General features: G+C 37.7%; 1 protein-coding gene across 1 annotated transcript in view; it reads right to left on the bottom strand.

The window, feature by feature from the left end:
* Nucleotides 1–3,742: 3,742 nt before the first annotated feature.
* LOC110027650 (AP-5 complex subunit mu) overlaps nt 3,743–16,492 on the bottom strand; it is a 26,707-nt gene continuing 13,957 nt past the window's right edge. The window contains exons 6-8 of the mRNA XM_020729162.1: nt 5,769–5,825; nt 5,621–5,625; nt 3,743–4,031 (exon numbers count right to left, since the gene is read on the bottom strand). Coding sequence (XP_020584821.1) covers nt 3,743–4,031; nt 5,621–5,625; nt 5,769–5,825 — 351 coding nt within the window. The remainder of the gene's footprint in view (nt 4,032–5,620; nt 5,626–5,768; nt 5,826–16,492) is intronic.

Genomic DNA, 16,492 nt, shown 5'->3' with positions numbered 1-16,492 from the left:
ATCGTAGGATCACCATACTAGCTCGTTAGTTGCAGTAAGGAGTTGTAGGAGACCTTAGGATCACCCCTTTTGGAATTCATAGCTGTTACTACAACTTGTTCTACTGTTTATTATTTTCTTTTCTTTACAATTTATTTAAAATCCCTGCAAATTATATTGTGCTTTATGAGTTAAACATGCAACAGAAATTGCAGCAGCAGATACGCCACGTATGTAGGTACATTTTATTTGTTGTTATTTCTTTATTGCAATTGGTCTTGCTCTGACACATTATGCAGGTATTGGATACAATCTCACTTTCAAAACAAAATAATTTTTTTCAAAATTAAACAACATTTTCAAAATAAAAAAAATAAAACATAACACGTTCTTTCGAACTTACGGGAGTCCCTCGGAGGAGGTAACCCATGGTTGCTATCGAGATCTCCCCGGGTTAAATGAGTTTTATAACTCGTTTAAACTAAGTAAGTTCAAAAGAAAATAGTGATATCTGAACGAGGGAACCATGAGATCCTAATCGATGTCGTTCTAATCAACTTGAACCCCCCAATGACAACCAAACTGAGACATTGAAACACACCCGGTAAAACTGTTTGAACTTTAGACTTTAGGACTGTTACTGCGACACCGGTTTGGATCCCACGGTAACAGTCCAAAAAAACAAATATTTTAAAACGAGTTCAAAAGGTTTCCTGAACTTGTCGCAGTAACAATCCTAAAGTCTAAAGTTCAAACAGTTTTACCATGTGTGTTTAAATGTCTCAGTTGGTTGTCATTAGGGGGTTCAAGTTGATTAAAGCGACACCGGTTAAGATCTCACGGTTCTCTCGTTCCGGTATCACTATTTTCTTTTGAACTTACTTAGTTTAAACGAGTTATGAAACTCCATTAGAACCGGGGAGATCTTGTTAGCAACCGTGTGTTACCTCCTCCGAGAGGCTCCCGTAAATTCGAAAGAATGTGTTATGTTTTGTTTTTTTTATTTTGAAAATGTTGTTTAATTTTGAAAAAAATTGTTTTGTTTCGAAAGTGAGATTGTATTCAGTACCTACATAATGTGTTAGAGTAAAAGTAATTGCAATAAAGAAACAACAACAAATAAAATGTATCTGCATACGTGGCGTATCTGCTGCTGCAATTCCTGTTGTATGTTTAACTCACAAAGCACAATATAATTTGCAGGGATTTTAAATAAATTGTAAAGAAAAGAAAACAGTAAACAGTAGAACAAGTTGTAGTACCAGCTAAGAATTCCAAAAGGGGTGATCCTAAGGTCTCCTACAACTCCTTACTGCAACTAACGAGCTAGTATGGTGATCCTACGATCTCCTACAGCTCCGGTAAACAACTAGCAAGTGTGTACGGTGATCCTACGCCCCCGAACAGTAGCTAGGAATTTCGAATAACGCCTGTATGAGTTCCTATGAACCTAAACAACAATGGGCAGCACCTATGTGGTTTCCTATGAACCCGAACAGTGGTGGACAATCGAATAACGCCTGTATGAGTTCCTATGAACCTAAACAGCAATGGGCAGCACCTATGTGGTTTCTTATGAACCCGAACAGTGGTGGACAGCAACTAGATGACTTCCTATGAACCCAAACGGTGGTGACAGCTACTAGATGGCTTCCTACGAACCCAAACGGTGGTGGACAACTACTACGTGGCTTCCTACGAACTCAAATCGTGATGGGCAGCCACTAGATGATTTTCCTACGACACTGGGCAGCAAATAGAAGCATTGGGCAGCAATCCTACAACTCTTACAGCTCGGGGCAGCAAATAGCAGGCTTGTACAGCAATCCTACAACCCTCTACAGCTTCCAAACACTCCTAACAATCCTTACTTAGCAATGGGCAGCACTCTTACATCTCAAACAGCTCCCAAACGACAAATTTAAAGCCCAAGAAGCACTCCCAAGGCTTTTTTAAGCTTCCAACAGCGCTCCTACGGCCTCCAAACACTCCAAACAGCAACTAAATGATATTCAAACACTCCAAACATCAACTAAATGACCTCCTAACATTCCAAACATTAACTAAACCCTTCTCCCGGCTCTCCTACAGCTTCCTACAGGATCTCCAAACGCTGGTCAGCACTTTCTAAGACCCAAACTGCTTCCTACAGCAGTTTCTAAATATTAGACAGCAACCGGGAACAAAATCGAGCCTCCAAAACGAGTTCAAAAGGCTTCCAAAAAAATAAACATTACATTCAACATGCATTTCAAATATTGGGGGCAGCGACATGGAACAAAATCAAGTCCCCAAAACAAGCTCAAAAGGCCTCCTATGTGGCATCTTACGAACCCAAACGGTGGTGGACAGGTACTATATGGCTTCCTACGAACCCAAACGGTGGTTGACAGCTACTAGGTGGCTTCCTACGAACCCAAATCGTGGTGGGCGGCCACTAGATGATTTTCCTACGACACTGGGCAGCAAATAGAAGCATTTGGCAGCGGTCCTATAGCTCTTACAGCTCGGGGCAGCAAGTAGCAGGTTTGTACGGCGATCCTACGACCTTCTACAGCTTCCAAACACTCATAACAGCCCTTAATTAGCAATGGGCAGCACCTTAGCAACGGGCTGCAGTCTTACATCTCAAACAGCTCCCAAACGACAAATTTAAAGCCAAGCAGCACTCCCAAGGCTTTTCTAAACTTCCAACAGCACTCCTAAGGCTCCAACAGCGCTCCTACGGCCTCCAAAGGCCTCCAAACACTCCAAACAGTACAGCTCTTACAGCTCGGGGCAGCAACTAGCAGGCCCAAACAGCAACTAAATGACATTCAAACACTCAAAACATCAACTAAATGACCTCCAAACATTCCAAACAGTAACTAAACCCTTCTCCCGGCTCTCCTACAGCTTCCTACAGGATCTCCAAACGCTGGTCAACACTTTCTAAGGCTTAAACTGCTTCCTACAGCAGTTTTCAAATACTCGACAGCAACCGGGAACAAAATTGAGCCTCCAAAACGAGTTCAAAAGACTTAAAAAAAACAAATATTACATTCAACATGCATTTCAAATATTGGGGGCAGCGACATGGAACAAAATCAAATCTCCAAAACAAGCTCAAAGGCCTCCAAAAACCAAATATTACATTCAACATGCATTTCAAATATTGGGGGCAGCGACATGGAACAAAATCAAATCTCCAAAACAAGCTCAAAGGCCTCCAAAAACCAAATATTACATTCAACATGTGTTTTAAATATTGGGGGCAGCAACATGGAACAAAATTAAGCCCCAAAACAAGCTCACAAGACACTCAAAATCAGTGTGTAAATCTTTAAGCATGCGAAGACATCCTTCTAATAAAAGAAAGGTGTTTCCATTCTAAAACCAAAGATTAGGTGTTACATACATAAATATGCAATGATGTATAATATATATGAAAGCCTTCATAAAAAAATAATATATAATTTTTAGCATCGGGAGCTAAGCAAAAGGATGAGCTTAAAGGAACTATAAAATCTGCATATGGGCAAGTGTAGAGGGATTCATGATCTTGGCTTAAGTAATTCAATCATTATATCTCATGGTAAAAAAAAAGATTAATGTAAAAGATATAAGCAAATCTCTTAAATTTAGGCACTTCAATTCACGGAATTAGCCATACAAGCTTTGTAAGAGCCAAGAAAACTATAAAAAAACGACCTTGATCGGAGTAAAAAAAAATGCTTCCTGAGCTGGCGAGAAAGAGTTGAGCAGAAGAGTTTCCGCCGAGCAGCTACAGGCTGGAAGAGGAGTCGTCGTTCAGCCGATAGAAGAGATGCAGGGTTTCGAAGGAGAGCTGGTCGAGCGGGGTTCTTCTGTCGAGTGAAAAGGGTAGGCGAGGTGACGTGTCGAGAAAGAGGCGAGGAGTTCGGTTGAGAGAGAGGAAGCAGGCGAGCAGGCGAGAGAGCTGGGTCTGCGGCTTCGACGCGGGGAGACGGGATCGAGCGGAGCGGTCTGCGGCTTCGGTGCGGGAGACGGGATCGAGCAAGCGGTCTGCGGCTTCGATGCGGGGAGAGGGCGAGCTAATTGAGTGCAGAAAGGAAACATATAGCGGGATTTCTATCCCGCACCTCTCTAATAGTTGTTACAGGTGCATTGAGCGGACTATTGAATGCCTTCCATACAGGGACAGTTATTTTAGGTAAATATTAACCCCTAATAAAATCTAATTAAGATATTGAATTTTAAAAGTTTGAAATTTAAAATAATCCTGGCTTGTGTTCAGCCTTGAGCCCGAGCTGAACCCGAACCCGTGCCCCGCTAATTAAAAGAAACGTGCATCGATTTTCGTGCAATTCGCGTGAGTGTGGAACCACAACAATATGGATGTCCTTTCTAGCTAAAGTCGACGTTCCAGAAGCGTCGACGCGGTCTGTTTCGTCATCCGGGGTCGTCCGAACGAGTTTGCCGACGGATAAGTAAATTTAAGCCAAAATTGTGAAAATTGTGTGGGGTGCGATGCGTGCGTAAAATGCAGTGTTATCGAACGTTCGGGTCACCAAGAGGTTTCCTAGAGGCTGCTTCTATTTATGGTGGAAATGTTTTTTATTTGTCAAACATAACCAACACAAAAAAATGCCGAGGAATTGGGACCGCCGATGCAAAATTCGAAGGAGTGACGAGGTGGTTCAAATTTTCTAAATGGTGTGGGTTCCGTACTAGTCTTCTAGGAGGGTCAAACAAGAAAAGCCTAAAGCACCCTAGGCTCTAAAAATTGAAGTGAAGACCTCATCTGAAAATGAGGTCAACAAAGCAGTGCAAATTTTCAAAAAACCAGGTGGTCTAGGAAGAAGAATTGAGTGCACCCGCTTAAGCACCAAGCGAGCACCCTGAGAATTACTAACGTTACCACTAAATGACAGCAACAGATAATATTTTGAGGACTTAATGAGCCCTGTGATGCACTGATGGTTCAGTTACAAAAGCTAGATAATTCTCAAGGTTTAAAGATTAGAATGAATTTGGTTAACTTAAGAAAACAGGAAAATCTTACACGCGCCATGTAATTTGAACATTAACTTGCCATCTAAGCTTTAAAATATCAGCACGAATTTAGCCTTAAATTGTAAGCCAGGGATGTAGAAGTCTCCAAATAATATCTGAAAGTGTGTTTTGCTTTGTGACGACTCAAATATGACAACTAATTATCAATTAATTGTGAGAAGATTTAGCCCTCTCCAAACTTCAAGTCTTGTACCAGCAGTATGAGCAATTCAAAAGTTTTATCACACAGTGCATTCTGGCTCTCAAAAGAATTGCATGGAAAAACGACAAGATTGAAATAAGTTATAAAACAATCTCTTTCAACCCCTCCTGTATTTGTCATCATTATTTACTACTTTAATATTTATTCTCCATGCCCCAAAATTGAGTCACATGTCTAGTTTTCTGAGACAGGTCGAATCCATATACCTGCAGTGTAACAAGTCTCATGTTGTATCCATAGTTTCTTGGTCGTGTTTACTTTCTAAAATTATCTTAAAGAAGTGTTTAAATGTCCAAGAACCTGATAAAACTATAAATCTCAATTTTTTTGTAATAAGCATTCACAGTTCACAAAAATATGCTTGCAGTATTGTATGATCATACACTAACATGAAATCAAGTATACCCAACCTGAATCCACACATAAATAATTCTAAAAAAAAACACATGTTTATGAACATGAAAGTTATGAAGACCTAGAAACCACGGCTAAAGAAATCTACAGAAGCGCATAAATAGTTCTGTTAACAGCTAGAAATTAGTAGATGACTTACAGATTTTGGATCAATGGAGAGTCTCGAGAGTGTGCCTGCTAAAATCTTGAAAGACACCTGAAAAACAAGTATCAGAGCCATGAAATACAAGCTCTAAAATACAATGACAAAAAGTTGTAGCCTGATTAAAATACTTGCAAGAAAGTCCAGAGTAATATATTACATTAAGACCATTTATTATAATAAAGAAGATTATGGGTGCAAACGAGTCATAATAAGCTCAACTCCTTTGCAAAATACTAAGTTCTAGCTCTAGCTCAAGTAGAGCTTGTATCGAGTTCAAATGAGAAGCTCGAGCTTGGCTCGTGGTACTAACAAAAACCTTGCAAGCTCAAATGATATTGCTGCCGGAGAAGCCATATAAGTGATTCATTGTGAGAAAAAAGAAGTGTCGCGGCACCTCACCAAAGAAGGTATCAAAGTGACCGAAACTGGCCAGTCGAGCCAGCTCACAAGCCAAGCCTCAACAAACACAAGCTTAAATCACAAGCTCATTAACAAGTTGAGCTCGAGCTGGCTCGAATCACAACACTAAGGAAAATGCAAGATGAATCAATCAATCAAGTATGCCGAAAGACTGATGATTGATAGATTTACTTGGAAAAAATTGATCATTTTGTGCCAAAATGAAATCGAAGAAGTTCATAGAAAAGAGCATAAAAAACTAGTTCATCACTCAATTTTTTACTGCAGATTAACTATATAGCTCAGAAGTGCCCTTCAAGCACGGTAAACAATTTCTCTAATGCATTCAATAATATGAAAAGCATGGAATATTTATAATGTAAAAATCTTCATCATTAGCATGGAAACGCACCCATCCCACTGCCTAAACAGGCTTGCATGACCAGATTTCATTGTTTTGAATTCAAGAAAGAAAGTACTAGTCCACTGTAGTGAATTAGACATCAACATTTGAGTTGATATAAACTTTAGTTCAATGCATGGCCAATGATCCCAACATAATCAAACAAAAATAAAAAATGATCATCATGGATATCATTTTTTTTAAAAGAAAAAAATATATATGATCCATCAATAAATGAGAACAACATCAAGAAATTATGAAAAATTGACAGGTAAAAAATAAAAAACTAAACACCATCAAAAAGATAACTAGCTAATAATGAAGCAAGAGCCTTTCTAATAAAAGAAGATAACACTAGAAGTTGTCATTTAAAACGTTTAGTTGAATTCTGGTAAAGTGGTAATCCTTGGGCAATGGAGGTTCCTTGTTCTACATGTTGATGCAGGCGCGACGTGGTTAGCCGCGACTTCCTGCAGCGTAATAGGGAGCTGCTCACGTTTCGCAATTTCGTTTGTTTGGACCAAACCGGTCTAAACCTAGGAGGGCCGACCGACTCTTCCACATGGGGGGCGCCTCCTTTCCATATGGAAATCCAATCCTAGTAATCTAGGGTTTATTTATGTGATTCCTTTCATTTTAGGATTTCATTTATGCATATGTTTATGTTCAGGACAGCCGTCAGCTTCCGATGTTTCCCTGTTAGGGTTGCATCCAAAGACGAGGAGGTGTTTTGGCTATAACTAATCCGAGGTGGTGATCGTCTCCCAATGATCGAATTACAGCTGACATATTCATCTACTTTGATGTGGATGAAAAAAGTGAGATTTTCCATTATCCAAATTCCCGTTTTATTGGCCGACCAACTCTTCCATGTGGGTTCGGCGTGTCCTTTCCATATGAGAATTCAATCCTAGTTATCTAGGACTTAATTATGTGATTCCTTTCATTTTAGGTTTCTAGTTTTGCATATGTTTCTATTCAGGACAGTCGTCAACTTTCGATGTTTCTTTGATAGAGTTGTATCCGAAGGCGATGAGGTGTTTCGATTATAACTTGTCCGAGATAGTGACTGTCTCCCATTAATCGATTTACAGCCGAATCATTTATCTATTTTGATGTGGAAGAAATATGTGAGATTTTCTCTTATATAAATTTATGTTTTATTGTATATTTATGATAACATTACACTTGTGAAAGATATTCTTGTGTTTTACATGCTTGAGGGAGCGGGAGCAAAAGAGGCAAATTGGGAGCCAAAAGAGGAAAAGAATGAAGTTTGATCTAGCGTACCCCTGCCCAAAACCGACGCATCCCGCCCCATTCCCGAGTAGGTGGCATACCCGCTCACAAAGCAAATGTGCCAACGCCCCCCATGGATCAGCACGCCCGCACGGTCCAACAACGCACCCGTAACTGTCTGCCACTCATGTTATCTCGGTTACGCGAATTGATAAATTTGAAAGAGTTTAATACCTAATTTGGAGCCTTAATTGAGCACATAAGTATATGTTGTTGTTGTGTCATCATAGGAGGGATTCTTTGGTTGTTGAAGGCTGCTTCTCTCGAGACTTAATAAGAGTTGTCAATCCTAGGATTTTCTCCAATTGTTCTCCTTGGAGAGGATTCCTAGGGTTGGTTTCTTTATGAGTATTGAGAGTTTGTGAGGAGAGCTTGAGTGCAATTGTGTAAGAGGAGATCTTCGAATATCTTATATTGAACGGAGCGAATCGTAGTGTATTACAAGAAATGATTAGCTCGGGCGTGAGTTTTCTATACCTCTTGCACTATATTTTTTTTTTACGTCGGCAATAAAAGTTTTTATGCATTCTTATCTTATGCATTATTGTTAATCTCGTTTTCATACTCATGTGATGTAAGACGTGTGATTTTTTAGTGTTTTCTTATTCCCAAAACGCCTTTTCCATGCATGAATTTCATACGGTGATATGTTACTTTTTTTACCTTAGTTTATTTTTAATCGGACACGATAAAATGTTAAAATACATTATGATCTAGGACATTTAATCGTCACTTAGAAAAATAATAATATTAATACACAATAATCTAGCGAAATAGACGTATTGTAATTAGAAAATTGCAACCTGAATAAGGGACAAAATGTTGCATAATCAAGTCCCCTTAACTATAATATAGTTTTCAACTATTCTTATGACCTAAACCTATGCTAAGGAGAACATATCCCTGATTGTCAACAACAGCTTAAATTTCATAGAAAAATGTCGAAAAACCATAAGACCAATGTCACAAGCGTGTCAACCATCATACCTGAAAAATTTGACAAAACCTAATTTAGTTTTATTCTTTCGACAGTAGAATTTTAGAACTTTCATCTCTGCAACGATACTTCCAAACTAGATTCACATGTTTAGTAAACTAAAACTTTAAATATTAGAAAATTTTTGACAAGTTTTCTAGTGGAATCGATACACAGACTCATAATTCTTATATTACAGATCAACATGTATATTTGCAAGATTGACCAACTTATCTCGCAACAATCTCCGACATCAAGTTTTTGGCGCTGTTGTCAGAGAAATGAGTGTAAAATTTTCCGGCTTTAGAAGAATTTTAATTGAACTTAGAGGGTGTTTGCCTGCAAATAGGATTTAAGCTTAAAAGATCTAGTAGATCCAATAAATCTAGATTTATCAATTCTAAATATTATTAAATCTAAAATAATGTTTGGTTTAATCAAGATTAAATTCAGTTAAATCCATGTGATGTGCTTAGCATAAATTTATTTGAAATATTTTTTTATCAAGCTAAATTCAACTAATAAGTGGATTTGATAAATGGAACGAGCAAAAATTGGATTTAACAACGGATTTATGCAACCTATTTATGGTGTTTGGTGGATTTAAGTTAAATCCATATTTAAATCATGTTAAAACTATCTTACCAAACACCTCCTTAGTGTTTAGGTTTGAACATTTTATGTTCCTTGTTTTCTGCTTTTTATTGTCATATTGTGTTGTTCTTGAATGCGCATTGTCATTCTTGTTGGAGGTGCCCCAAAACTTAAAAACCAAAAATAAAAAAAATTACTTGCATATTTTTTGTTCATTATGTGTTGCCCTTTGTTTATTTCTTGTTTTTCTTGTCACTTTTCTTATGTTAGCATGGGATGACACTTTGCACAACCGTTATTCAATGCGTAGGAAAAACTTAGGAGAACTGTTGCCGCTCGATTTGGAAGTCGAACCAACCTTTTGACAACTTAGGAGAACTAAAAAACTGACAAATGCACATTCAGAGATGGTGAATCCTCAGGACAATCACATAAAACCCCTTAAGGAGTGTGTCAACCTATTTTTAGCCAGAATTCACATAAGCCTTAAACATCCTGTCATAAAAGCCCCTAGAATTGAACATATGCATGAACTTATCCTAATGAGTCAAACCAACAAATTTGGGGGATCGCCAACAAAAAACCCATATGTCCATGTGGCTAGTTTACTAGAGATGTGTACCACCTTTAAGTTTAGCAGTGTCTTTTATGACGTCGTTAGATTAAGACTATTCACTTCCTCACTTATGGATAAAACCAAGAGGTGACTATACCACTTAGCACCATGATCGATTTATACTTGCAACAATCTAATAAAAAAATTTCTGGCCCAATAATTTCCTCCTTTCAAGACTGCCAAACTTACAAAAGATCACGTCCTTCACTCAATTAGAGAGAGAAAATTTAAGAGAGGTTTAAATAAAGGCACAGGGAGTGTCCACACCATGCCCTCACTAACTAATTATCTAACATTTTACAATGGGTTGGTGGGATCTTTGAGGTTGATTATAGATGTTGCAGTTGAGGGGTCCCTTCTATCCAAATCATTTAAGAAAGTCTACTCACATATTAAGAAAATGACTACAAACAAATTTCAATGGTTATCTAAGTGATTTTCCTCTATGAAGGGAGCTCATGGACATAAGACAAGGGTGTTAATTATCCTAGTCTCACAAATTGCTTACATGTCGAGCAGAGTCGACAACTTAAAAACTAATTTTATACAATGATCCCTACCAGGGACGAGATAGCTTATGGACAATAGATGATTCTAGCACCACTTGACTGGATGTCATATAAACTAGGTCCGATCATCCCTGTTTCAACCAGTTGTAGCTTGACTTTGTATTTGATTCTCATATTTATTGTCAATTCTTCAAACTATTTCTCTTTCGTAAATGGTGGTTTAGAAGTGAATCCACATGAGTGAGTTTGTCTAAGGAGTTCACTGACTTAATTATTCCAAATTCCTACAGGATTGACTTGGGTGCTCCCCCACTGCTGGTTTTCTATACTTATGTTATTTATGTTCTAATTGTAGTTTGAGTAGATCATGCAACTTGAGTTGTAGGTGTTGTAATAGGGATGACCAAACCTAGTTCATATTACATTCAGGGAAACGGTGTCAGAATCACTTAACTCCATAAGTTATCTCATCACTGGGTAGAGATACTTCCACAAAATTAGTTTCTAAGTTGTTTGCTCTCCTCTACATGTCAATAATTTGTGAGGCTAGGATAGTCAACACCTCAATCTTATGACCTCTAGCTTCATTCACATAGATAACTCTCTCAGATAGTCATTGAAATTCGTTTGTAGTCATTTCTTTGATCAGTGAGTAAACTTTCATAAATTATTTGAACATAAGTGACCCCAAGTGCAACATCTATAATCAACTTCAAAGATCCAATCAACTCATTTTAAAATAATGGATAATCAGTTAGTGAGGGCATGGTGTGGACACTCCCAAAGTATTTCTTTAAACCTCGCCCGTGATTAAAAAAATTTCTCCTCTAATTGGGTGAATGACATTATGTCTGTCCTAAGTTTGATAGGATTGAAGGGATAAAGTATTGGGTCAAGAATTTTTAGATTAGGTTGCTACAAGTATAAATCGATCATGGTGCTAAGAAGTATAACTACCTCTTGATTTCATCCTCAAGTGATAAAGGGAATAACCTTAATCTAACAACGTCATCAAAGATACCGCTAAACTTGAAAATGACACACATTACTAAAAAACTAGTCAAACGAAGGCACGAATTTTCTGTGAGTGAGCACTAAAATTGGTCGGTTTGACTTATTAGGATAAGCTCAGGCCTAAACTCAAATGTAGGGGCTTCTATGACATATGTTTAAAACTCATGTGAATTTTAATTAGCGATGGGATATCATAAACTTTAAGGGGCTTCATGTGATTGTCATAAGGATCCACCACCTTTAAATGTGTCTCTCGTATCCTAAGTTATCTAAAAGTTTGTTAGATTTCCGTATCAAGCGGAAATAGTTCACCTAATCTACTCCAGTGAATACAATGACGGGTGTGTAAAGGGTGATCCTACCCTAACACAAGAAATGCAACATAAAGCAGGAAAAACAAGAAAGAAACACAAGAAATGCAACATAAAGCAGGAAAAATAAGAAAGAAACACAAGGCAACACACATTAAACATTAAATATGCAAGTATTTTTTTTTTACTTCTAGGTTTTTTGGCATCTGCAACAAGAATGACAATGAAATTTAAAAGATTCAAACCTAAACATTAAGTTATTCAACTAAATTCTTTTAAAATCAACAAATTTTTAACTCTTTTCCCCGACAATGAAAAAAAAATGATACCCAAAATTATTGCAAGACAAGTTAGTCAATCACGCAAGTATAAGTGTCGATCAAGTAATATACTGATTATAAGTTTGAGTATCCCACGAGAAAAATTGTTAAAATATTTCTAAGTGAAGCTTTATTTTACTAAGCCTCTGAATCTAGATTGAAGATGTAGTTGCACATATAAAAGTTTTACAATCCTAATGTCGAAAGAAAAAAAATTGAACTAGTTTTGTGAAGTTTTTTAAATATAGAAGGTTCGCACTCCTGTCATATCAGTCTAATAGTTTCTCAATATTTTCCTATAAAACCCACGTTGTTGGCAACCACGGACATGTACTTCTTAGTCTATGTCTAAGTTTTAAAAAGAGTTGAAATCATATCGCAGTTAAAAGGTCTTGATCATACAGTGTTTCCCAAGAATCCTCTAGTCCACTATATAGGTTTTAATCTCCTAATGACAATATGTCTATTCCATTGTACTATTGGTGTTAACTTATTCTTCCAGGTGAAGGCTAGAAGTCCTAGATCACTGAATATTTTAAGATTCTATTGTGTCCAATTAGAAATAAACTAAAATCAGAAAGTTAACATATCAACATATAAAATTAATGCACAAAAAAGAAATCTAGAGAATAAAATTCATATGAGAAAACACCAAAAATTCATGTCTTATATGAAAACAAGATTAACTACAATGAATGAAATAAGAATGCACAAAAACATTATTATTGGTGTAAAAAGGAATCAATGCAAGAGGTACAGAAAACTCATACTCGAGCCAATCGGTCCTTACAATAAATCTTGATCCTCTTCGTTCAATACAAGCTATTTGAAGATCTCCTTTCATACAATTGCACTTAACCTCTTATCACAAACTCTCAAAAACTCACAAAGAAATCAATCCTAGGAATCTTCCTCAAAGAGAACCATTGGAGAAAATCCTAGGATTGACAAAACCCCATTAGACCTCAAGAGAAGCAGCCTCCAATAGTCCAAAAGTCCTCCTATGATGACAAAACAATATTATATACTTAGATGCTCAATTAGCACTCCAAATTAGGTATTAAAACCTTTTGAATTCGTCAATTTGCATAATCGAGGCAACATTCGCAGCAGACTGGCTCGGGAGCATTGTTAGGCGGCGCGGAGCACTGCTTCTCAATGTAGCAGCGCGGGCACATGGCATGGAGGCGCAAGAGAGCGGCATGGGGGGCGCAGGCGTGCTTGCTTTGGGAATGGGTATGCCACCTTCTCTGGAATGGGGTGTGATGAGAATGAGCAGTTTTGGGCGTGGGTGCGTAGACCAAACTTTCTTTTTTTCCTAATTTGGTTCCCCAATTTGCCTCTTTTTCTCTCCCAAATGGCTTAATCCCTTGTAAACTGCAAAACACAATAAAAAAAATTCTACAAGTGTCATGTTATCATAAATATGCAATAAAATGTGAATTTATAGAAAAGAAAATCTCACATATTTCATTCACATCAAAATGGATGAATGTTACGGCGGTGGCTAGGAGATTTATCCTCGCTTTCCTCTCTCCCGTAACCATTCTTTCGGCTCCGCCCTTATCGTATTTGTTGCCTTGCTAGAAAACAACCCCTTTATTGTTTTTCCTACAACTCGCAGTCCCCTGCCGCCTCCGCTCCCCTCCCCTTACTTTCCCAGCCACCCCAGCCTGTTGTCGCCCTTCCCAAACTTGCTCATTGCCGCTTAGCATGCTGTCCAACCGTCGTACAAACCTACACCCCTAGTCCCCTGCTGTCGTGACCATGTAACCTCCCTTCCGATTTCCCTGTTGTTGTCTAGCGCAGGTCAGCCTTCCCCTAGCTACCTCTCAACCCCCCAACCACCTATACCTCGCAATTTCCATCTCCTCGAACCGCAGCCCACCACCTCCAAACCTTGTCCTAGCGGGATATTTGTGTTTGTGTCCTTATTTTCTATATCAAGGGTCTTTAATTATAACCCTATTTATTTTTAACTAATAATATTTGTTTTCCCTACGTGATTTGGGTTAACTTCGATATCATATATGCCCCTCTTGTATAGAGAATTTGAAAATTGGCTGCTTTTTTATATGTACTAGAAATACTAACATCAGATTCATAAGATTCTACTAACATCAGAGTCACAAATTATAAATTATGAATCCAGATCACCAAGATGTCAAAAAATAAAATGATCATAAGGAGATAATACATCTACTAGATTTGGATCAATAATCTTGTATGTAGATGTAATGTCATTAGGCTGGGGGCATATGAAAGGCTCTAATTTAATGACAGGTTCTAAAACTGATACAAAATTTTGTGTTACAAACGAGATCAAAAGTAGTTAGAACAACAACCAAGACGTTAGCCACTAATAGAATAGAGAGCTTATCAATAATAGCAGCCACTGAAGCGATTTTTCAAAAATGAGAACAAGAGAAAACAAAGTAGATTAGTTGAAGTAGTAAATTTAAAGCCAAGGAAAAGCAATACAAACTAGATTGATAGGTGGTTCCTCAAAACAATCAAAGCACAGAAATCACTTAGGCATGTGCATCAAAAAATATTCCACAATGTATGATCTTCTTTAAGAAAAATGTTAAATAATCAACTTCTAGTCATAATTTGATAAGGATACAGTGAAAATCAAGCCCAATGAAAAAATCTCCAATCAATTGCAAATAAAACAAAAATCTATCACATGTCTCAAGATTAGGATAAAAAAAAAAAACTTGCTAACAATAGTGAAAGAGAATAGAGACACTATTTGAGGGATCTATTCCTCAGAAAAAAGAGAGCGAGTTTATCATGAAAGATGGAAGATAGCTCATAATGAGCGGATATTGAACATTAAGAAAATATATAGAAATTCAATAAGAGTAAGAAGTTTGAATTGCAAAACAAATCTTCCTACTTACAGCTTCAATGAAAGAACAAAGAGCACTTAATAAAAAAGATACCAAAGCAATAGATATCCTAGTTGCAGGAGCAGCGAATGGGGAAGCATCACTATGTAGGCTCACCGGATGAAGCAGGCAAAGGAGGCAATGAGCATTCAAACCAAAAGATAGATGGTTGCCACGAGATGATCTAGAGCCATAGACGGTAAAAGAGCCCCATGCCAAACATGACAGAATGAATAAAAATTAACAAATTGTAGGTGAAAAGCAAAAGAAGAATGATGTAGGGATGACAATGCCCTAGACACCAAGGCCATGGATGGAGTGTTGGCTAAGAAAGGACTAGCATGCCTCAAAGCTAGGCAGCATTGATATTGGGAATGGAAGCACAAATGCAATTGTGGGAATTCAATGCAATGCAGACGGAGAGCAACAAGAGTGATCACAATCACAGGTGAGGAATAAAGGGTGAATTGCAAAACAAATCTTCCTGCTTACAGCTTCAATGAAAGAACAAAGAGCACTTATTAAAGAAGATTCCAAAGCAATAGATATCCTAGGTGCAGGAGCAGCGAATGGGGAAGCATCATTATGCAGGATCACCGGACGAAGCAGGCAAAGGAGGCAATGAGGATTCAAACCAAAAGATAGATGGTTACCACGAGATGATCAAGAGCCATAGAAGGTAAAAAAGCACAATGCCAAACAGAAGAGAATGAATAAAAATTAACAAATTGTAGGTGAAAAGCAAAAGACAGGAATGACAATGCACTAGACACCAAGGCCATAGATGGAGCGTTGGCTAAGAAAGGACTAGCATGCCTCAAAGCTAGGCAACATTGATACTAGGAATGGAAGCACAAATGCAATTGTGGGAATTCAATGCAATGCAGACGGAGAGCAACAAGAGTGATCACAATCACAGGTGAGGAACAAAGGGTGCAAGGGATACGCATAGGCCAAAGAATTACATCCATAAGTAGAATTAAAAATAATAATTATCTTTATCTCAACAATTTAGGGTTGGCTTTTATGGATCCTCCATCCATTGTTATATATGTAGTTTTAACTCAAAAAATCTTTTTTTCCCCTAACAATACTAACTTTGGTCAACCACTATTTCTTTCTAATCTTTTGTCTACTCTAATTAATGTGCATTCAATCCTTCATTGCGCATGCTCAACTCACCTAAATATATTTTACACTATCAAATAATTTAAGGTGCTACTTTTATTGTCTCTCTAATCTGATTATTATGTATCAATCCTTTTTTTTTTACTGCATATTGATCTTATCATTCCTATATGTCACACTTAACTTGTCTATAAAGGACTTTGGCGCAGCTGCAGCTGCGCCAAACAGAAAGCAGCTGTAGGGAAGCAGCAGAGG

The sequence above is a fragment of the Phalaenopsis equestris genome, unplaced genomic scaffold, assembly GCF_001263595.1.
Source record: "Phalaenopsis equestris unplaced genomic scaffold, ASM126359v1 Scaffold000434, whole genome shotgun sequence".
NCBI lineage: Eukaryota > Viridiplantae > Streptophyta > Magnoliopsida > Asparagales > Orchidaceae > Phalaenopsis > Phalaenopsis equestris.
The sequence above is the reverse complement of the archived record's forward strand: the minus strand, read 5'-3'. Positions and strand labels throughout refer to the sequence as shown.